At 37.8% G+C, this 24,505-nt stretch overlaps 1 protein-coding gene across 1 annotated transcript; it reads right to left on the bottom strand.

Annotated features, from left to right (window-relative positions):
- Nucleotides 1-1,404: 1,404 nt before the first annotated feature.
- slc27a6 (solute carrier family 27 member 6) lies at nucleotides 1,405-20,911 on the bottom strand. The gene is made up of 10 exons (XM_074618249.1): nucleotides 20,292-20,911; nucleotides 16,985-17,194; nucleotides 14,568-14,726; nucleotides 11,675-11,799; nucleotides 9,510-9,704; nucleotides 6,022-6,112; nucleotides 5,723-5,921; nucleotides 4,398-4,495; nucleotides 4,050-4,180; nucleotides 1,405-2,882 (listed from the first exon to the last, which is right to left on the bottom strand). The coding sequence occupies exons 1-10, from the start codon at nucleotides 20,776-20,778 to the stop codon at nucleotides 2,706-2,708; spliced, it is 1,872 nt and encodes a 623-aa protein (XP_074474350.1). The 5' UTR covers nucleotides 20,779-20,911; the 3' UTR covers nucleotides 1,405-2,705.
- Between the last annotated feature and the right edge of the window lie 3,594 nt (nucleotides 20,912-24,505).

Here is a 24,505-nt window from a genome sequence, read left to right as displayed (position 1 = left end):
CAGCGTGACAACTGTACTGTAATCTAGTTGTGAGCACATACTGGCAACAGAATAATCTTTAAGTGGTTATGGGTATATTTATGAGCATTATACATTTATAATTCAGTCTAAATATAGCTATAATTACCACTGGTGAGAAATAACGAGGTACATTTGCTCAAGTACTGCACTGAAGTAAAAGTTTTCAATTTATGCTATTTGTAGACCACTTTACAGAAGGAAATGTACTTTTTACTCCATTGTATTTATCTGGCAGCTTTAGTTAATGAATACTTTAAAAATAAAGATTAAAAAAAAAAAAATGCAATAAATTGTTATACAATAAAATAAAGTAAAGTAGTTAAAATTAGCCCCAACTCGTCTTGCTACAACAAACATGCTGCTCACTTATAAACAAGTACAGTTACTCAAGCACTTACCTACTTAAGTACAAATTAGAGGTACTTGTACATACGAATTTCCTTTATACTTCTATTCCACTACATCTCAGAGGGAAATATTGTGCTTTCTAATCCACTACATTTATTTGACAGCTATTGTTACCGGTCATGTTTCTTGTTAAAGGGGACATATCATCCTCATTTTCAGGGTTTCTACTAGAACATGTTTACATACTTTAATGTTTAAGAAAACCTTTATTTTCCTCATGCTGTCTGTCTGAATATACCTGTATTTACCCTCTGTCTGAAACGCTCCGTTTTAGTACATTTCAACGGAATTGCAACAGAATTGCGTTGCTAGGCAACAGCTCGGGTCCATGTTTACTTCCTGTCAGCTGATGTCATTCACATACACTGCAACAGGAAATAAACTGGGACCCATTTAGAATGTTTACGTTTAAAACTTTGAAATGGTCTAAATATTGTATATTTGTGACATCACAAATGGACAGAAATCCTGACGGCTTGTTTCAAACGCAGTTTCTGAATACGGTCCGTGTGTATTTCTCTGTATTTTGAGCGTTTCGATACTTTCACAGTATTTATATAGAACTTAAACCTGCTTTATAATATAAAAGCCATGAAAATGTCACTTTTTACAATATGGGACCTTTAAGATTTTAAATGAGGACACATAAAATAAATAAAATGCATTGGTAAACACGGATTCCCGACCTTTTTGACCGAAAAAAAACAAAATAAATAAATAAATAAATCAATGTGTAGTCGAGGCTCCTTGTCACATTTCAGATATTGATGTTATTTCTTTATAGCAGACCGTTGCTATGAACGGAGTTCTGATCTCAGACTCTAGCGGGCCACTTTGGTGTCAAATTATTGATTTCTTAAGTAAGCAGCCGTGCAATAAGCGGGATAATGTACAGCTAGCGGATCGTTGTTGCGAGATAAACCATTCTGTGCATGAAAGGTGCTATATATAAATAAAGTTCATTCATTCATTCAGTCACAGTTAAGTGTTTATTTTCTAGAATATTACAAATATTTTCTCTCATCTCAGTTATAGTCATACAACTGTGCTAATATACTGAAATTAGCTGTTGATATAAATCACTTAGACACTCTGAAGTTGGTGGAAAAAAAACAAGCTTATTGTGGTTGATGTTTCTAATCCCCTGACCCTGCACATATTGTAAAGGTGTAGTGAAGACCTTTCACGTTAGTGGACTTCTTAGTAAACATTTGACCCAGGAAAGTTCCCGAGCATGAAACATGTCTATAAATACATTTATCAGCACATGTGAATTAATAAAAGGACAATAAAGGAACAGAAATTAAAATAAATAAATCACGGAATCAGAACTTTCACAGAATTGAAAAAAAAAACATTTGATAGGCTAAACATCGGGGCACTTTTGGTCTTTTCATATTCAAAATCCCTCTCCACCAAGACAATCTACAATTATTTTTGTTTCATAAATAATATGAATTGAACAAACACATACAATGTGCGCTGTGATAGGTCCACATAAAATATATATATATAAATTTGTTGATCTTGTTGAAAAAATTCACAAAGACATTTTAAGCAGTTCGACAGGTGTCAGAAAAATTGCTATCTGTGAACCATTTATTTTTGTTTGTAAGTTCCAAACCACATCTGTGAATCTTCTTTTTCAATACACTATAATATTTTATACCCCATTAATTTATCCTTTAGCACTGAATGTAATTAAGGCATTTTAAGGGGACTATCAAATGTCAGTTTACCCTCTTAATCCATGCAAAAAGACCATTAAAAACCACTTCATATATTACAGTTCATTCATTTAACATTATTAATGTATCCATAAATCTGAGTAGACTTATTAAATACTGAAGAAGAATCCTTCATTTGCATCTGAAAATATTTTAGAACGTAAACCAACCTTAAAAACACCTTAAACATACTATTAATGAAGAGAAAAGCCCATTAAAATCTACTGAATTAATTTATTACGGGCTTTTATTTACGGTGTTTTCATCAAATGGATGGATAAATGAAGGGCTTTCTGGTTACAGTAACGAACACATTGTTTCAGTCGAGGGTGCGGGTTGTTGTTTCACAGTGATACGTTCAGGTTCATATTATTTATCCAATGTTTTGTGAACTGGTCACGCACATACGATCAACTCACGATCCTCTTATTCACTAACTAGACGACCTCAGTGAATCATCGAACATGATTGTAGACTCACTGGCAAGAGCTCATTTCTATCCCTCTTTGCTCATCGCTCCGAGCTGCGTCACCACATCCGTTGGGAGTTCTATAGCTTACGATCTCCGGCGAGGATGCTCTGGTAGATACTGTCTGTTAGAGGAATGTAGTTCTGCTGCTGGTAGTCCAACACGTAGAGGAGATCAGAGATTGTTAAAGGGTTGAAGCCGCTCTGGACCAGCTGGAACTTCTGCTGCTTGAAGGTGCTTGTCATTTCCATGAACTCCTGATGGGGAAAAAACACAGTTGATCACCACTAATTCTGATAATTGGTTAGTTTTTTTAAATCATTTTTTAAACAATAGGTTGACATTTGAAAACATTGGGTTACGGGAAGTTAATTCTAAAGTGAAGCTACAGATATCACATGAAACTAGAAGACCTAAGGAATCCATTGGTATCATGTCAGGAAGGAGGCTAAATAACGCTTACAAGTTGGGCTAACTTTTAGTGAGGAAAAAACGGCATGGCCATTTTCAAAGGGGTCCCTTGACCTCTGACCTCAAGATATGTGAATGAAAATGGGTTCTATGGGTACCCACGAGTCTCCCCTTTACAGACATGCCCACTTTATGATAATCACATGCAGTTTTGGGTAAAAAGCATGCAGTTCTTTGCATGCAGTATAAGCGGTTATTTTCTTCTATTCTAAAATTATGTGTTTGAATATTTCTGCATACTGGGGTCCCTAAACAGTCTTGAATTACATAAATTGGGTATCACTGTAAAGCTGAGACTCTTGTGGATCCAATGAGCCCAACTGTATTCATGTGTGATGATGTTAGTCCCCATAGTAGCTATTTCATTGTAGTGAGACCACTTTTTTAAACTTGACCTGACTGTATAAAATGACCTGTGGTGACCTCTAGGATAATCACAGCTTCATGAAACTTTACAACCACAAACTAGAGACCTAGAGCATTCAGAGGATGGATGGCTTTTCTAGCTAGATTGACAATAAGGGGGTTTCTGAGCAGTTTACACAACAGGAGTGCTCGCCATCCAATCGCCGACAAATGATATTCTTGCAGAAATCTCAGAATGTCAAAAGTTTTTTATCCCAAATCACAGCATGGCTTTTCTATGGTGTTCCTCAAGGTCTTGGTGTCTTAATGTGGTATTTTGGAGGGATTATTGATAATTTTTTATCAATTCTCGAGCGGTAAAAAATTGTTAAATTTAGCACCAAATCTGTGTAACATATGGTATCAACCCAAAAATTGGTTGGAACCTACTAGAGCCTCTGAAAGACGGTCGGGATCAATAGGACAAGCAGGTAGGATATCTGTTTCAACTATTCTGTCCTGAATGAAAGTAAACTCCACGATAGTCCTCATTATGAAGAACACTCTTCAACATAATGCAGACACAGTAATTAGTCTCTGCTCGTTACCTGAAGCCTTATGAACAGTGGACGAGCGTACGCTGGGATTTCCTTCATCACATGCTCAAACAGTTTCTTCCCATCGAATGTGAGTTCTGGTCTCACAATCATGGCAGCCATACCTGCTCTGCCCTCGAACCCTGTGGACAACATGGTTCAGTGTCATCACTCTCCAGCTCAGTGTTGTTCATTATCAGGAGTAATACTTGAAACAGCATGGCTCACTTAGCTGGAAATTATTGCAATAATAAAGTTAGTACACGTTGCATTATTCTGAAAACACTTAAATGCTTTGTAATTGCGTTGCTTATTGAGATGAGCAGTATTTGGAGGGCAGAGGTAGACATGTAAACATACCTGGTATTTCCACCCCATACACATTGACTTCTTGGATAAAATCCACCTGCCCGAGAATCTCCGTTACCTCCGTCGTTGCTACGTTTTCACCCTTCCACCTGAAATCAGGGGAACAAGATGATGATTAACACTGCAGGTGTTGTTTCTTTGGTTGTTTACATGTGTCCTGAATATAAAACATTTAGCATTTTAAAAAGGAAATGTATTTGTGAATCTCAATGGATTCCTGTGGATCCTTTTGAGACTGTTGTGTCTCACAGAAAATTCACAAGTGTATGGAAGAGCCAGCGCTCTCCAGTAGATGGCAGCACTGCAACAAAAGAAGCCTTCACTCCAACCCAGTAAACATTAGTCCAAAGGTACCAATCTCAGTAATATATCCATGGATACTTCCTGACCCTCTCAGGCCTACAGGGGTTCCCTGCCTGCGCAGCGCCTCAGTGTTTTTGCACCCCGCAAGCCGAATGAACCATAAACTCTACATATACAGTCTATGGTATGACCGTAAAAACTATTTGGAGAACATCTGGCTGACCCGACGCACTGCCTTTACTCGTCATGTTCACTAAGTTATGGACCAACCTGCATCCTATTTTCACGTGTTTTTGTGTCTCTTACAATAAGACACTTCTATTAACAATCTGAACTTATCAGTGGCAAAAACGAGCACTTTTAGTGGACGTACACGGACACATCTTTCAACTCCCCACCTCTGGTTTCTATTGCAGACTTTCTGTTATACATGTGTGGTCTTCAAGTCTGATGACATCATTCTTTAAAGGTTGTAGTGTATGGTTCGTACTAGGGATGCATCAAGTTATGCATATGATATCGGGCCGATACTGACGCAAATAGCTGACTCAAATAGCTGGATCGGATATTGTTGACAAAGTGGCCGATCTATTAAATTCAATTCTATGTTTATATAATATATATATTATATAGTGGAATTTTAATTTCTGTTTAAGTTTTGACCAATATGTTGCTGCATTAAAACACTTGAATTGTTATTCCTGTTAATTTTAAAGAGTTTTTTGCCAAGTTATTGGTGTACGATTTATTATTTTAATAATAAATAACAATTTAATAAAATATATCTGTGTATTTATTTTTTTAATTTTGTTTTAAAAAGTTAAGAAAACAATGTTTAAGTCAAGCCTGATGTTTCCTTACACATAAAAGAATGATCCCAGCATACAGCTTATTGATTAAACACCCAAGGCCAAGGTATCGCCGATACCCAAGGCCAAGGTATCGCTATCGGTATCGGGACTGAAAAAGTCGGATCTGTGCATCCGTAGTTCGTACATCTTATCAAACTGTACCTGAAGGTGTCTCCCACTCTGTCTCTGAAATAGATGAAGCCGTCCTGGTCTTCAGACATGAGGTCGCCCGTGTTAAAGTAGGCGTCTTCCTTCACGAACACATTTCGTATCAGCTTCTTTTCAGTCAGCTGCTTGCTTCCGGCGTAGCCAAAGAACGGACTGGTGGCGCTCACTTTGGACAGTAAAAGCCCTGTCTCACCTAAGAAGAAAAAAAAAGGGACAGAAAGTCTAAAATCAAAACAAAATACAAAGTCAACTTTCAAAGAAAAAAAATTCTAAAAAGACAATTGCACTCTTACCTTTTTCCACTCGCTGACAGAAACCATGCACATCTTTCACTGGTTCATCTTTCTCCATGTCGTACTTTATCAGATCATACTTGAACAGGAGCTACACAAAAAAAATAAGAGAAATGTAGAGTAAGAGAAAAATATAATGTTCAAGCCAAGATATCGCTATCGGTATCAGGACTGAAAAAGTCAGATCGGTGCATCCCTAGTATTTACAGGCTTTCCTCGGGTCTAAGAATAACATTTTACTACATGTTACAGAACTGAGGATTAGGATATCTATTTTTATAACTTTTATAACGGGGCGAGACGGATCTAAAAATAGCGGCGGTCAGAGATTAGAGCTAAATACATGTTGTAACTCTGTTGTAACTGATTATCTGCTCCACAGACGAGCATTAATGAGGCTAATACCTCCCTCATCCACAGGAAAGCCACTTCACTGGTCATCCTCCGTAATCACTACAACTAATAATTCAGGTTGACATTCTTTATCCTACCTCTTTCCAAGTTTCAGCAGCAACATCGTTAATGCCTTGGCTGGTGTTTCTATTATTTTGTCAACCACAAGATATCATAAACACCTGACTATTGTACTACAATTTATTGTAATTATAATAAATTATTGTTATATTGAGCCCCAAATGGACAAAATAAACCTGACCATGATGCGTTGTAGAACATCATATTGTGTTATATTAATAAAATATAAATGAGCTGATATGAGATGTACTGTATGATTTTGGCATAAAAGTTAGTCACAGTTTCTTTTTCTTTCTGTATTGTGCATAAAACAATATGATGAGATACGGATGATCAAAACTAGAACTAGAAAATGCATTTCCTGCTGAAGATGCATGGAAATGCTGGCAATTAATTGCAATGCGTTGCTGAAAATACGGAAATGAATTGTAGAACTTGAGTTGAAAGCTGAACTGCATGACCCCAAAAAAAGCTAAGAGCTTAAATACACTGCTAGGAAAGCAGGAAGCTAAACTGTAGTACTGTCAAAAGTGGAAGTTGAAATTAATTAACTCGTTAAGACAGAAAATAGTTTTTGGATGGAGTGAACCTTTAAAACTGTGAGTCGTTAAACAGAAAGTAGTATTTGGTTGGAATAAACGTGGACAGAAAGTAGTATTTTGGCCGAATTTTAAGTCATTAGACAGAGGGTTGTAGTAGCAGTAGTAGTAGTAGTAGTAGTAGTAGTAGAAGAAGGAGCAGCAGCAGGAGCAATATTAGAAGTAATAGTAGTAGTAGCAGCAGCAGTAGTAGTAGGAGCAGTAGGAGCAGCAGCAGCAGTAGTAGTAGTAGCAGTAGTAGCAGTAGTAGGAGCAGTAGGAGCAGCAGCAGCAGCAGCAGTAGTAGTAGCAGTAGGAGCAGCAGCAGCAGCAGCAGTAGTAGTAGTAGTAGCAGCAGCAGCAGCAGCAGCAGTAGTAGTAGTAGAAGCAGCAGCAGTAGTAGTAGTAGTAGTAGTAGCAGCAGCAGCAGCAGCAGTAGTAGCAGTAGGAGCAGCAGCAGGAGCAATATTAGAAGTAATAGGTAATAGTAGTAGTAGGAGCAGTAGGAGCAGGAGCAGCAGCAGCAGCAGTAGTAGTAGCAGTAGCAGCAGCAGCAGTAGTAGTAGTAGTAGCAGTAGGAGCAGCAGCAGGAGCAATATTAGAAGTAATAGGTAATAGTAGTAGTAGGAGCAGTAGGAGCAGCAGCAGCAGCAGCAGCAGTAGTAGTAGTAGTAGCAGTAGCAGCAGCAGCAGTAGTAGTAGCAGTAGGAGCAGCAGCAGGAGCAATATTAGAAGTAATAGGTAATAGTAGTAGTAGTAGCAGTAGGAGCAGCAGCAGCAGCAGCAGTAGTAGTAGTAATAGTAGTAGTAGTAGTAGTAGTAGTAGTAGCAGAAGGAGCAGCAGCAGGGGCAATATTAGAAGTTATAGTAGTAGTAGTAGTAGCAGCAACAGCAGTAGTAGTATGCTGAAGCAACATTCCCACAAAAATAGGATTTGTTGTTCATTTGTGATGTTTTTAAGTTTGCTAACTCAAAAGCGGAGAAAAGAGGACAACGTGGACAATTTAATTTGTCTTCACTTGGATTACTCTCGTAGGTTACAACTATATAGCTTTATAATCATGGATTTTGTTGAAGATATGGTCTGAAAACTTGTAGTAAAATGTGTGAATCAGTATTCTTAATTTCTGGACTGTGGAATGTGTGCATTATATTCTGGATCTGGTTTATATTATATTTATTGATATAAACTCATGCAGGGTTTATATCAACCCATTTCTATGCATGACAAAATAATAACTTCATAATCATCTGTAATAAAACATAAAGATATAATAAAATACACAATATTGTAATGTATTTCATTATATTGTAAGGTGTATGAACACCTCTCGTGTATTGTTATATAGGACAACCACAGGTATTCATGATACGGTGTCCACGCCATGTTGAACTGGTCGACCTCTTACCGACCCCTCTAATAGAGGACATTTGCTACATCCTGGATAATACATGACCTGGCAGATCTCCTCTAAGCTGCTTACCCCTCCTCCCACCACTTACTACAGTTAGGTTAGTGGTCAACTTCACAGCGGTGGTCTAGCACACTGCCTCTACCGTAAGATGTGCCCAATTAGCAATAATGCCTGGATAGTGGACACACCTCTTCAACACAGCCACACACCTGGGTTGCCATCACGTTTGAAAGTAGATTTACATAACGCATTGAAGTGATGGGGATTCTTTTATCTGGTCACCTGTAAAGCACTTTGAATTGCCGATGTGTATGAATTGTGCTATATAGTAAATAAATTGACTTGATAAATCCTCACCTGCTGGCAGCTGAAAAAGTGTGCTTTTAGTGGTACTGAGTAACTTAGAAATTAATATAATTCTGGATTAATGCATGACATCAAATCACTGGTTGCTGCTATTATTTATCATTATTGTACACTTTAAGGTCAGTGACACATATAATAGCTTTAACCCTCTGAGACTCCGCAATCCTGACCGACTTGACTGTCTGTCTGAGACTGTAGCAGGTTCAGTTTTAGAGCTATATTGGGAAGGAGGTTAAATAACGCTCCAGATTTGGGCTAAATTTTGGCGAGGAAAAACTGGCATGGCCATTTTCAAAGGGGTCCCTTGACCTCTGACCTCAACCTAAGTTTTTTGAATACGGTATAAATGTGTTAATAATTGTTTGAATATTTCTGCATACTGGGGTCCCTAAACAGTCTTTGAATTACATAAATGGGTATCACTGTAAAACTGAGACTCTTGTGGATCCAATGAGCCCAACTGTATTCATGTGTGATGATGTTGGTCCCCATAGTAGCCATTTCATTGTAGTGAGACCATTTTTTTGAAACTTTACAGCCACAAACTAGAGACCTCGGGCATTCAGAGGATGGATGGCTTCCCTAGGTAGATTGACAATAAGGTTGTCTCTTCACATCTTGCAGACCTCACACCTTCAGGTTACCGAGTACTCACCCTGTAGAAGAAGTTGGAGCGTCCCACAGTGCCAATCTTGCCGATGTGGTTCATGAAACACAGGTTTCCCTCCGTGGAGCCGTACACCTCGCGCATTTTAACGTCTCCAAAGCGATTCTGGAACTCCCGCCAGACGTCCTGCCGCAGCCCGTTCCCGACTCCCATCCGCACCTTGTGAACTTTATCCTCCTCTCTCTGACGGAGGGAGAAGGACGTGATGACGTTAGCAAAATAGACAGCTGATAATTTCTCAAGTAAACACATGTTGTTATTGAGCTGACACGATGGACTATATGGACAAAAGTCAGTTATGCAACGAGCTTTCAAACTGCAGCTCTCGAGAAAAAAAAATGTTTGTGTCACAAACAAAGAAATACCATGAATACAAATTAGTGTGAACACACTAACTCACAGAAGTTGTGAAAACACAGCCATGGTCATAGCTTGCTCCAACAAGTTATCACTTATTATTCCATGTGTCTTATTTCTAACTGCTGAGAGCACTATAATGTGATGCATATCGATGCATTTACTTGCAGTTTGTTTAGAAAATGTACACTAGAATGCCCCAGAGCCCCTATAGACATCCTGTCCGTGGTATTTTGGTTGCATATTACAGAACAAATCTGCAATTAAATGACCACAAACCAACTGAAATAGAATCAGCATTGGGCCTTTGGGGTTCTGGGGTCGAGGGGAAGTTGCCCGATTAACCTCGGTTGGTAATGCAGCCCTGCATGTATCGAGCACCGGGGGCGGCCGACACACTTTGAGCAACTACTCTGTCAGAAATATAACAGAAGAAGAAGAACAAAGGTTACGATATTGTAACCCTAGTTCTATAAGCACAGGCGGAGCCCTCTAAGGGTACAACTATACAATCAACAGTCCTGCACTCCTGATCAAATAAAAACACCTTTAGACAAACTGCTTGCTAGGTGTGTTTGTGTCCTCTGTGATGAGTGCTCTGGTATTTGTCATGTTTGCTCATTTGGTCGGTCACTGTGCATAATGACAGCACACAAGCAGTAATTGGTACTCACCCTTGTGTGCACACATTGACCTCATGAAAAAGGTGCTTATGCGCCGTACGTGTCCGCGTCTTTAATTTGCCAATCAGTAGTGAGTGGTGTGACAGTGTCGAAGCCAGCCTTCCGCCCACAAAGCCAAATAACAGAGAGGGAAAGTGGACAAAGAGGACTTTGAGTCCGGCCTCAAGAAGGGATGAGCTCTTCCCCTCGCACTGTGTGTTTGCGTGCATGTCTACGTGTTCCCCATGGGAGGACGCAAACATCATTAAACAAAGGCCCCGCTTGTCTTTCTGCTACAGTTGAGCACAACTTTGCTTGAATGATTCACAAGTAGCAATGATTATGAAGGACTCTGCCTACTGTATGAAGCATTGATGCTTTTTTTCCGTTGCTCTACTCTAATTTACTTGCTCCGCCATCCATGAAGTGGCAACGTATGTTGACTATCTGGACCTTGTTTTGTAGACTGGTGAGGGGATAACAAGGTAAATGTAAATAACATGATGGCAAGTCATGTTGAGATATTAACAGCAAGTATAGAATAGAAAGTATAGGATAGGAGAAAGCTTTAAAGTACTTTGAAGATCAATGGTTTGAGTGTCAGTCCATCAGAATCAAGACAAAGCACTTCCTTCTAAACTTAAAATTCACATTCAACAATCACACAGAAATAGATATCCTGAAAACAACGGAATTACAATGTTTTCTTTAGTGTATAATCACCTGAAAATAAGAATAGTTGTGTTTTCGTTACCCTAGAATGAGCCGTTTGTATCTACGTACTGAGCGGGTCCTCTTCTACAGTAGCCTAGAACGAAGGTTATGATATTGTAACCCTAGTTCTATGAGCACAGGCAAAGCCATCTACAGGGGACTATGGGTAATACTACCATAATACCATACGCACGCATTCGCACATTGAGATTTGTATAAACGTAGCCGGCCAATAGGGACGTGCCTGCCTGCTCATCCCACACTGAATAGACAAACCAAAACACTGGCTCTAAATAGGGCCAATCGCGTCTGCCACTATAGCTCTCCTACACGCTTGGCACACAATCTGCAACCTTACTGCCAAATACTACACACACAAGACCTTTAACACTCAGAGCTGAATGCCAAACAGAAGGTTACCTTAGGCTGGTTGCAGAGATATCGGCAGAGTTCACCGATATACTGGAAAACCGTAACGTTGTGTTTTCTACAGTCGTTCCAGAACTGGGAGGCTGAGAACTTCTTTTTCAAGACGCAGGTCGCACCTGTGATAGAAACGGACAACAATGTCATTAAATTCCCTTTTAAAGGACACAATTATACATATTCTCCTATATCAATATAAGTTATATCTACTTCATATGTTTAAGAATGTAAATATGAAACTTAAAACACATTTATACACATTTGAATTTCCATATACAATTAAATTACAATTAAAATATTTTGATGGCAGAGGTATCTTGAACAAGTGGTGCTGTAGAGCATGGGGTTACTATGCAAGTCCTTGCACTGTGTAAATCTCGGTAACACTTCATTTTACAGGTCCACAAATTTCATGGTAATTAGGTAATAATTAGAAAGTAACCTATTTGAAATTGCTTTGGAATTACCCCAATATTTACCTAAAAATTTATAAAAAATTATTTTGTGTAGCTGTCTTGACTTTGGACTTGACTCTGGACTTTTATTATTATTATTTTATATCTATTATAAACATTATTTAATAATTAAAATTCCACTATTTCCCCAAAAAACAGTAATAAATAGTTTTATCATTATTTAATACATTTCCATTTGATATGCTATTTTAGCATATAATTATTAAATCATGTCTATAATAAAGATATTGGGGTAATTTGGCAGTAATTCCAAAGAAATTTCAAATATATACTTGCTAATTATCACCTACTTACCATGAAATTTGCGGACCTGTAAATTGAAGTGTTCCCTTACAGTGTTAAACACGCAAAAATGTGGAAAATAACACACTAAGCCAAATGGTTTCAGTCCAAAGAACTGGAACCCAACATAATGTCACCTGAGATACAACCCATTCACTGACCTTCCTGAATGGATGAACTCCACAAACAGAGTTCAAACATTAGTCTTTGCGCTCGTAGCACAAACAGACGTACGTCAAACAGATCACGGTGCCTTATTGACGTCTTTTCAAAACTGAGGTACAAAGTGTACATTAAGTGTTCTCTTTGGTCCACTAAACTAATCTATTACAAATAACTGACGTAATGTCTGCCAATGTTATCTTGTGGTAAAGGGTCAACAACAGCTTGATGGTATTTTTGTTTGCTTTCAGTCCTACAAGCTCGTCTCAGTCTTATGAGGGCATCCTTCGTCTCCAACATTACAACATAACACTGTGACCTGTGTTCTATCATCAAAACTATAGTGTAGACTCGCATAGCTACAGGTTTTTTAGGGACGTAACCTACAGCACATACCTGGTGAGAAGAAACAGAGTCTTGCATTTGGAGGATGAAATTGCTACATAATTTGTTAGCTAGCTTGTTAACTAACTTGTATTTTGTATACTACAGTACACGTATCTTTAGACAAGTCCCAGTTATAAAGGTCTTGGCCATTGGTACCAAACATGCCAGCTCTTTAAAGGATAGGCTTGGGTTATTCCATGACACACACATCTTCGTCCTGACAATTGTGTCTAGGTTACAGACAATATTGGCATGGCATGGGAGAACTGTATTATGATAGAGTGATTCAGACCTGCAGTTCTGAACTCCAGTTCAATTGTGTTTGAAATCTACAGCAGCTATCACTTCCCTGGTGAAGGTTGGCGTGAAGGAGTAGCTCTGGTCTGACGACAGAACAGCTAACCTCGTGTCTCTACATACATTTCAACATCTAAAAACGGTCAGGACACCGGCCTCACCAAGGTTTATTAGCACAACCTATCTGGATGTTTATCGCTCTACCAGGAAAGGACGTTGAACTGTCAACTTTGGTAGCAGTTGGATCGAATCCAGAAGCCAAGGATTCATCAATGGGATAGCTCATTCTGAATCTACTGCTGAAACAAGCTGTTTCTACCATACTGCAATGTTGGGAGTCGTGGAGAGGAGGTCGTGTTGCTCTGGCTCTATCTATTTGGCGTGGAGAGGAGGTCATGTTGAGGGAAGCTGCTTGACATCCTCCCGGATCCACCTTCTCACATATGTTCACATTATATGTATTAATTCTTGAACAACTGCTGAAACAAGTAGTTTCCACCATACTGCACTGTTAGGAGGAGGTCGTGTTGCTCTGGCTCTATCTATTTGGCGTGGAGAGAAAGTCGTGGTACTCTGGCTCTATCTATTTGGCGTGGAGAGAAAGTCGTGGTACTCTGGCTCTATCTATTTGGCGTGGAGAGGAGGTTGTGTTGCTCTGGCTCTATCTATTTGGCGTGGAGAGGAGGTTGTGTTGCTCTGGGCCTATCCGTTTGGTGACGCCGGGAAGCTGCTTGACATCCTCCTGGATCCACCTTCTCATATATCATCACATTATATGTATTCATTTTTGTCATATAGAATGACTTGACTATCTAAACCCAAATATGAGGGTTCACACAGTGGACAGGAGAAACACAGCCGCGATGACCTAAAAACAATAATAGTCTCCATAATAGTCCCTAGTGTCCACTTCCTTCTCTAAAGCCTCCAATTAAGCCGCTAGTTGAAGTGAAACACAGCGGGTCCTCAAAGGGTTCACATTGTTTGGCAGTTACACTGTGCTCACTGGACATTGTGCTCACTGGACACTGTCTGCAGTCCTGAATACCAGTTTGCCAAAATAATTACTTCTCTGTATCTGACATGGTCCTCAAATGCTTTCCATCGCTAAGATGGAACAGATTCGCTTTAGCAAATGTAACTCCCAAATCAACTTTTTAAAAGGTGTGGAAGCCGTTCTTGACATTGCTTGATAAGCCCTAATTGTATAATTCATGAGCTTTGCTGCTATGTTGTATCTATCTAATCTATCTATCTAATTTGGTCATATTCTTAAGGCCTACCCAGCTCTATGGTTCCTCCGATACCGATCAAGGAAGCTGCGCTGTGGTAGAGCGGCAGAGGGATGTACATCACGTCATTTTCAGTCGCTCCAAACGCCCAAAACCCTGCTGCTGCCTTCAAGCTCTGGAGGTGAGTGATCACTGCAGCCTTCGGGAGCCCTGTGAACATGAAAAAGACATGATTACATGATATCACAAAATAAACATTTCATACTTTCTGCACTGTAGAATGTTAGCATGGGGAGGGAGGACGTAGCCATGTGCAACCTCAAAGACAGTGGAACAACATATCATTCAATGCTGCATTCAATTGTAATTCTACTAATATTACAGTAGTTTTGTGGCTGCTCCAGAGAAGAGCCACTAACGCTCTCGCTCTCTCTCTGGGTTACCCTTCACTCGCCCTCCGTGCGAGGTCCTGGGTAGCCCGGATGTTGCTATTTGACATTTTTTGACTTGAATTTTTCGACCAAATCGAATTTGAGCAACGTGAATGTATTTTCTGGGAAATTCTGAAACTTAAAATTTTTAATTTGTGAACATTGAAACAAATGCATTCAAATTCAGGTCTTCAAATACATTCGGATACATGGTTTTCAAAGTAAAATATTTCAATGCTATGAACTCAGTGGGGTTTATATTTCAATATTAAGTATTCAGTGGCTGTTAAAATTCAATTACTTATATCTCTTATTTGCTTCCATATTCAACTTAATACTAAACCTTTTTTTCGAACTGTTTCAACTTATTTCTTAAAATCTCCAAACTACGGCCCTAATACTCCGTCAAAACATAGCAAATGGCAAAAATAAGGCTAAATATGATGTAGTCATGTTATTTCTGTATATTTATCTTGTCTAGAGGTGGAGGCTTCAGGCTTCTTCCTGCACTGTATAAATGTATATATATTTTTTGTTATGTTTGTGTAGTCTTAATTTGTGAAAAATAAATAAACATAAACATAGATTAATACAGTATGGAAAATGTAGGAGAAGATGTTACCGTATTGTATAAATCATTGATGCACATTTAAATTGAAATATAAGCTAGTCTCACTAATATGGTCGGCCTGAGGTTAAACAGATTTACAGAATGCCCTTGTTTGTTCAGAGTCACAAAGTCTATCCCAGCATTCATTGGTAAAAAAGGCAGGTTGACCAGACCAACACCTGGTGAGCAACACGTGTTGTTATTTATTTATTTTTACATTTTATATACTAAACAATTAGTGGAGAAAAAAAACGAATAGGTTAATCAATACTAAAAATAAGCATCATATTTTCCCTTTACAAGCAGAGTGGCTGCTGTGTTCATGTTCTTGGCACTAAGCCAAACACAAAGAGCCCCCAAACACTGGAGGGTTTACTCAGGGGAGACGCTTGAGGAGTCCTCTGGGGACCCGTTACCAACACAACAACAGCAAACACAGGTGGCTATAAACCAGTTAGTTGGGTGGATGGACAGATTGTTTTGCTAAGAAACAGCCTAAAGTCAGTTAGTTACATGGCATTCATGATAGTAAATGTATTCTGAATAAGAAAAAAGGTTATCATTTAGTAAAAAATAACGCTTTCAGTGGGTGAATGCGTGCTTGTGATTGGAGGAGAGTATTACCCAGAGTCCAGTAGAGGGCGGAGCCTATGTGATTAGAACTATTGGCTATTTCTTATTATAACTAACAGCTGTCTAAAGGTAATATTTATCCCTATATCACAAGAACACTGTGGTAATCAGACACAGTAACTTTACACATTATGCACTACAAGCACCATAAACATGACATATTTGAGGATGACGTTTTTGCACATGGTGTGAGGACCTAAACGACGAGACTACAGTCGAGGACTGGCGAGAGGTCTGCCTAAATGCTCAAACACAATCCATAAAAACACGTTTTAAACTCCTCCAATGAAACTGTATATAACACCAATCCTGTTAAATAAATGTAATCCCTGCATCCCCGGTTTGTGTAGTAAATGTGGAACAAAGGGCACACTATTTCATTGCCTATGGGACTGCCCAATTATCCAAGCTTTCTGGATAGAGGTTTTGGATATTCTTTCATATGTTACAGGTGTAAGGTTGACTGTATGTCCCAAAAACTATGTATCCTTGGAATTTTTTCTGCAAACTGAGCAATACAGATAAGAAAATTACTGTCTTTTGTTTACTACAAGCAACGCATACCATAGCCAAGCTTTGGAAATCAGATCTGGCTCGAGGGTCTATTACACTCTCTTGCTCTTGGAAAAACTTACACTGACAATTAAGGGAAAATGTTCTACCTACCTAATCTGCAGAAGCCTGTTTGACTTGAATGTTTGCTGATGTCATAATTTATGTGCAATATTTCTTTTTTTTATTGATGTTTACATAGTCACTCCTCGTTGAGCTGTAGAAAAAACCCTCAGACTCACCAGTTGTTCCAGAGGTGAAGATGTAAAGAGTGGCGGATCTGAGGGACGTGGCGGCGCGTAACGCTGCAGGTACGGGCTGGTCAGAGGCAGCATCGATCTTATCCAGCAGAGTGTGCACCTGCGTGTGCTCACTTTGGCTCTTCATGGCCCACACCTGGATGTTGTCCTCCAGCAGGCTGGGTAGGATGCCGTCCAAACATTCCACTAAATCTGGGAGACGGAGATAGCAAAGCTATAATTCATGAAAAGAATACTTTGAATTTTTTCTAGTGCAGTGCCTGTTCATGGCGTGGCCGTTCGGAGAGCGTACCTCCTGGTATTGCTCTAAAAAAGATTTCTGGACAGCACACCAGTCAGAGCAATACTGTAAAAGAGTGATTCTGTCATAAACAGATGAATGGCTTTGCTAGTAAGTACAGTATCCAGTTGACCCTTATGGGAACGGTGCTTGTGTACTGCCCCACATGTACTCTTATCAGTGTCGGACTGTTCCAGCTATTCCATGAATCCGTCTCCTGTCTCCCCGGGGTTGCAGTGAGGACAGCGTCCCTGACCAATATCATGCTTGTTTGGTTGGGCAATCATCCGTCATCCTGTCACATGGCTGCAGCGTGGTGAATCCTATTAACTGCAGAAACAGGATTCTTCCAGTGAAACATGGGTGGATGCTGAATATGATTCAATATTCATATTGTTGTGTCATTAAAATAAACAAGAAATATTAGAAATTAGTATTACAAACAGCAGGGTGGTGCTCCCAGCGCTTGTTTTGGATATTGGCAAGTTTGGAAATGTTCAGCCGTCGTTAAAGTCTCTTACTGGAACTCCACACAGTTCACAGCTGAGTTTGAAAACAACTCAAGTGACCTGAGCAGATATTTGGAGATCGGGGTTCACTATAGGGAATCATAACAGAATCAAGGAGTGTACTGTATCTTTGAACTACATGTTATTCAACCCTCTGAGACCCACAACAGACCTGTTTTTGTCTTTTTTAGGGGGGTACAGGTGGTCTTTAGGGGGAGATAGCAGGTCAACAGTAGATGTCATATAGGAGTGGTGTACATCATCTGAAAGCTGGGAACCTGAATTAATTAATTAATTATTTAAAATTAATTTTAACAGTGTATAAGCGCCTAGAACATCATGATAGAAGTATATGATTTACATCCCCATGCTTTATTATGTCTCATAAGTTGTTGCAGCAATTTTTGGGTTGATACCATTTGTTACACAGATTTGGTGCTAAATTTAACCATTTTTTTTTTCCCTTGAAATTTGATAAAAATGATCAACAATCCCTCCAAAATACCACATTAAGACACCAAGACCTCGAGGAACACCATAGAAAAAGCCATGCTGGGATTTTTGGTATCAAAAACGTTTGACATTTTGAGATTTCTGCAAGAATTGCATTTGTCGGCGATTGGATGGCGAGCACTTCTGTTGTGTAAACTACTCAGAAACCCCCTTATTGTCAATCTAGCTAGGAAAGCCATCCATCCTCTGAATGCTCTAGGTCTCTAGTTTGTGGCTGTAAAGTTTCATGAGGCTGTTATTATCCTAGAGGTCACCACAGGTCATTTGCATCAAAAACGGGTCTCACTACAATGAAATGGCTACTATGGGGACTAACATCATCACACATGAATACAGTTGGGCTCATTGGATCCACAAGAGTCTCAGTTTTACAGTGATACCCAGTTTATGTAATTCAAGACTGTTTACAGGAGTATTTACTTATGCAAGCGATCAACAGCTGCTTCAATTTGGCATCTTGTTTCCTCAAGGGATTAGCAATTGTTTGTCTCTTGATTTGCATGCCTCGGTAAGACGATACGGTATGTGTGAGTGAAAATGCGTCTCATGTGCTTGATGAGGGTTTACACAATTGCTGTAAATAAATAATATTTTATTTGTAAATTCTTTTCATAATTCATCTTTTTATTGCCTCATTAAAATGTCAAATAATGAAATACTTTGTAATTTATTCAATTTATTCATTAATTAATTAATTAATTTGTAAACACATTTATTAACGCCTATTTTTATTGTACAATTAGTTATTAATGAATTAAATGTTCTATTACTATTTATGTGACTCTTGTGGTCCTCCATAACCTTATGTAATGATTCAGGGAGTTTAGCAAGTTATTTGCTAATTATTATCTATTTATCAGCAGACTTGGAAATAAAGCATATCAATTAACTTTAAGTAATTAAGTATATATCAAATTAAGTAATTTTCGACCAATTTTTAGGTAAATATTGGGGTAATTTGGCAGTAATTTAAAAAAAAATTCAAATAGGTTACTTGCTAATTATCATCTCTTTATCACTTAACTTTGAATTATTTTCCTAGAAATGTATTAAATAAATTACCAGCTATTGGGAAATATAATTATTAAATAATTTTTATAATACAGTCATTTTCGATACATTTTGAGGTAAATATTAGGGAAATTTGGCAGTAATTTCAAGGAAATTTCAATTTTTTTTCTAATTATCACCTAATTATCACCCTGTAAAATAAAGTTTTACCCTATTAAATTATGATATGTGTCATGCAATATTAAAATGAAAAGCAGTGAAGGTGAGAGCTTTACCTGCACCAACAATGAGAGTTTTGGTACACGTTGTCAGAAATTTCAAATAGGTTACTTGCTAATTATTATCTATTTACCAGCAGACATGGAAATAAAGCCTATCAATTAACTTTGTATTATTTTACTGGAAATATATTAATTTAAATAATCAGCTTTTGGGAAATATAAGTATTAAATAATGTTTATAATAATAATAATAATAATAATAATTATGAAAAGAATATACAAATGAAATATTATTTATTTACACATTTTATAATGCCTATTTTTTTGTACAATTAGTTATTCATCAATTAAATGCTCTATTACTATTGACGTGACTCTTGTGGTCCTCCATACAAGCTTCTTTTCACTTTAATATTGTATGACACATAATTATCACCTAAGTGTTACCCTACTGAATTATGATATGTGTCATGCAATATTAAAAATGAAAAGTAGAACAAGAAGAAGTGAAAAGAAGTTCAGGTGAGAGTTTTTACCTGCTCCAACAATGAGAGTTTTGGTACATTTTGAGGTAAATATTAGGGTAATTTGGCAGTAATTCCATAGGTTACTTGCTAATTATCACCTAATTACCATGACATTTGAGGACCTGTAAAATAAAGTGTTACCTTATTAAATTATGATATGTGTCATGCAATATTAAAATGAAAAGAAGAAGAAGAAGATGTAAAAAGAAGTTCAGGTGAGAGCTTTACCTGCACCAACAATGAGAGTTTTGGCTCCACAGCAGTTGAAGCAGTGCAGCAGAGACTTGGACTTGATGTTGGTGTTGAGGAAAGCCACCGAGCAGCCGACCTTCACCAAGCCGAACCAGACGCACAGGAAGTCGGGCTCGTTGCTCATCAGCAGCGCCACACAGTCTCCTCTCCTCAGCTTCACTCTCTCCAGGAACACGTTGGCCAGCCGGTTGCTGCGTCGCTCCACGTCCCGGTACGTGTGGACCGCACCGTCGTAGATAACGAAAGGTTTGTCCGGGATGCGGTGAGCCTGCTGGACGAACCGGTCCAGAACCGTGACCACTCTGGAGGTCAGGTTGCTCAGCTCCAGATGCGCTCCGTACCGGACCACTTTGAGCAAGAAGAAGAAGTCTCTCCAGAAGTATGGGAAGCAGAGTTTCTGCAGAACATGAGCGGAGAAAAAACCCGCGGCCACAGCGGAGAGCCAGCCCAGAGACAGAGGCATGTCTGCGGCTGTGAGGCAGAGAGAGGACCCGGTGGAGGTGGAGATGGAGACACTCAGAGCAGAGATGCCCACTTCATACTCTAGTTGTTGCACAACCAGGTGTTATACACCATGATAAACACTGTCTGTTTGACCGAGTGATGTAAGTGATGTAAGACAATGATGTAAAGTTACACAACATATGACCAGAACAGGAGAAATGTTGCCTTCAAAATAAAAGAGGATACAGTGTGTTGAATAACTAAAATATCTCCAGTGCTGGAAAAAAAAAATTTAGATTATGAAATAGTTACATTTAAGAAATAAAATTGTCAACTTTGTCAAAGTCTAAGGAGGCTTCTGCTCCACTCTTCAAGAAACTGAACATTCTTTCAGTTTATGACATAAATATTCATCAGATATGTGTGTTTATATATAAATTTATGTTCTTCATCGTTTAGCAACTTCTTTAAATCTAATTCTCAAATTCATTCACATAATACAAGACAGGTTAATCATCTTCACCTGCCTTTTTACAAAACAAAACATGGCAATACAAATAGGAACACCAAAATACATGTTATCAAGAGCTCGTTATCCTTAGAACATTTTAAAAGGAAATTATCATCACATTTAATTAAAGATGTCTAATTATCTTTTGATATGTTTAGATATATTTTCTTTTTTTCTGTACTGTTCTTTGTATGTATTTCATTGTTTTTATTGGGTTGTTTTCCACTGTTTGGTTGTTTTTTCCGCACATTTTGTGTGCTTCTTGTTGTTTAACTTTTGTTGTAATTTTAAATTATGTTACTTTAGATCTTTCTTCCTTTTGTGTTATTGTTTTTTTCTCCTAGGGTTGGGGGGGAGGTCCTTTGTATAAGTCTTATAAGGCTTCTTGACCTCTCCTGACAACCGAATACTCACGAATGGATTAAAGGTCCCATATTATACTCATTTTCAGGTTCATACTTGTATTTTGTGTTTCTTCTAGAACATGTTTACATGCTGTAATATTTTTAAAAAAAACTTTATTTTCTTCATACTGTCTGCCTGAATATACCTGTATTTACCCTCCTGTCTGAAAACGCTCCATTTTAGTGCATTTCAACGGATCGCGTTGCTAGGCAACAGCTTTGGGTCCATGTTTACTTCCTGTCAGCTGATGTTATTTACATACACTGCAACCAGGAAATACACTGGTACACATTTAGAATGTTTATGTTTAAAACCATGTACATTTTTGTATATTTGTGACATCACAAATGGACAGTAATCCTAACGGCTCAAGCGTCCAATGCTGGGAAGCGAGGCGATCCCTCGCGATAAAAAAAAAACGCCCCTGTGGACACGTACCTTTAGAAACAGACAGAAACACAGAAACAGGATTTCATGCAATAAAAAAATATTTAAAACATTTAAAAAATCTCCATCTTCTCTTCCAGGACAGACAGAAATGCAACTCTGTTTTGAGCCTGTTGTAGAAGTTGTGTAAGATGAGTATTTTATTTTGAAGGGAAAACTCACTTCACTTCCTGTTTGACTGATTTCTTGAGGCAACTTGTGAAATGTTATTTTCTGGGAGTTATATCATGTGACAGATGCTGCAAAGATGAGTGGGTGAGCTGCTGAGGACCTCTCCTCCTCTTTTTTTTTTTAAAGTCAGATAACAGAGTGACTGTTCTGACAGTTAACAGGGAGGTCTGCTGTCTCTCTGCTGTAAACACTATATTAAAACTCACAAAGTAAATTATACAGAATGAAGCCTCTGTTCTTCTCTGACTGAGCTGTTACTGTGAATGGATCCATATTTTTTTTTTTTAAACAGAGTTTATTTCTGAATTTTGTCAATACAACTCTGACAATCCACTGCACAAACATGTTTTGACCGATAGATATCCCACCCACCCCTCAGCCCACACCCATGACAATACCCAGAGGGCACTCAACTAACAAAAAAACAAGTGTACAAAAATAAATAAATAAATACACAAAAATATATAAATAAAATAAAATAGCTATAGTTAAAAATAATAATAATAATAATAATAATAATAATAATAATAATAATAATAATAATAATAATAATAATAATAATAATAATAATAAATAAAATAAAATAAAATAAAATAAAGTAAATAAAATAATAATAATAATAAAAGAAAATAGCTCCATATTTTTACAAGATTCAATAATTTATTGCCAAATATCAAATGCAGTTGGTTAGTAATTTGTTTTTCGGTGTGCTGAAAAACAAAACATACAATCACATAGCACCCACAACAAAAACACACTGCCACACTCTACCACAATAACAATACAGCAACCATACAATAAATACAACAATGCAACCAGATGGCTCCGACCCTTAAAGTGACAAGTTAAAGTGCATATGCTTGTTTTATGGTGTCAAAACCAGGACTCTAAACTAACATTTTTCAGCATCCTCCCAGAACCGAAATGAATGCGGACCGTCCCAAATTTTAAATGTTTGTTTTCTACATTATCCTTAGTTAATCATTCAAAGTAACCTTTAAAATAAATCAAAATAGATCTCATTTATGTTGGGTTTTTTAAAGAAGAAAATTAAAAACAGATGGTAAGTTTTTGTCTCCTTCTTTCAGATTATTATCCCATTTCATAATCCTTTGAAAGACAACTAAGAATGGAGAAAGAAAAGAAAATCAAGTTGTTTTTTTCCTTTAATAGTTACTTGTGTCTTGTAAAACACAATGCACAAATATATGTAGAGTGATTTGTATCTGTATCTGTGCCTCTAATTTACAACTTCTATATCAAACTAACAGTTAATAACATTCACAAACCTTCTATTCATTTGTGAATCGTCAACTTAGCATTTTAAAATTGGAAATGTGAATGAGTATCTCAACGGATTCATGGGATCCTTTTGAGACTGTTTTAAGAACAAGTGTAGGGAAGAACCAGGGCTCTCCAGTAGATGGTGGTAACGCAACATTTATGGATGCCAACTGCTGATAAATTAAACAGAGGGCAAGGCAAATTTATTTAATATATAATACAAATACATTTCAGCAACAAGGCAATTCAGAGTGCTTTACATTATAAAAGGACATTTAAATACAAGTAAAAACATTATTTTAAATATTAAAATAATAATAATAATATCATTAAATATCCAAGACAATAGAAAACAAGATAAAATAGAATCAGAGAGGTATAAAATATATAAAATAAATCAAAATCCATCTAAACACGAAAGTGTATTCGTTCCACACAGTAGAGGGGGGGATTAGTAAAATGATCTTTGAACAGCAATAAAGTGTAGCCTACTTATTAGAATAAACATCATCCCTCTCTCTCCTTGACGGAGCTGTGCGGCGGCTACTTTTCTAATGTTTTCTTAGTTATTATTTATATCCTTATCTTAATGTCTTTCTCTGCGCAACACACAGCAGAAACATGTCATCAATATCCCTGTTGTTTACAGAACGTTATCGTTAATCAGTGTGGGTGCTCACATTGTTATATTTATGGTTATTATATTCATTATAGTTAGGATGAGTTGCCGTAATGTGGGACACACCTAAGTTCCAGTGTAGGTCAATACAAGTCAATACAATTATTGGTCAACACAAGCTGTGGTTGCAAGTGATCAAAATGACATCTGAAATGTCCAATCATAGGATTAGGGTATAGCAATCATCAAACTGGAAGCACACCGTGTGAAGAAGACCACCCAAAGGTCAATGACCTAGAGTTTAGACAA

The sequence above is a fragment of the Sebastes fasciatus genome, chromosome 19 (assembly GCF_043250625.1).
Source record: "Sebastes fasciatus isolate fSebFas1 chromosome 19, fSebFas1.pri, whole genome shotgun sequence".
Lineage (NCBI taxonomy): Eukaryota > Metazoa > Chordata > Actinopteri > Perciformes > Sebastidae > Sebastes > Sebastes fasciatus.
This window is presented reverse-complemented; position numbering and strand designations above follow the sequence as displayed.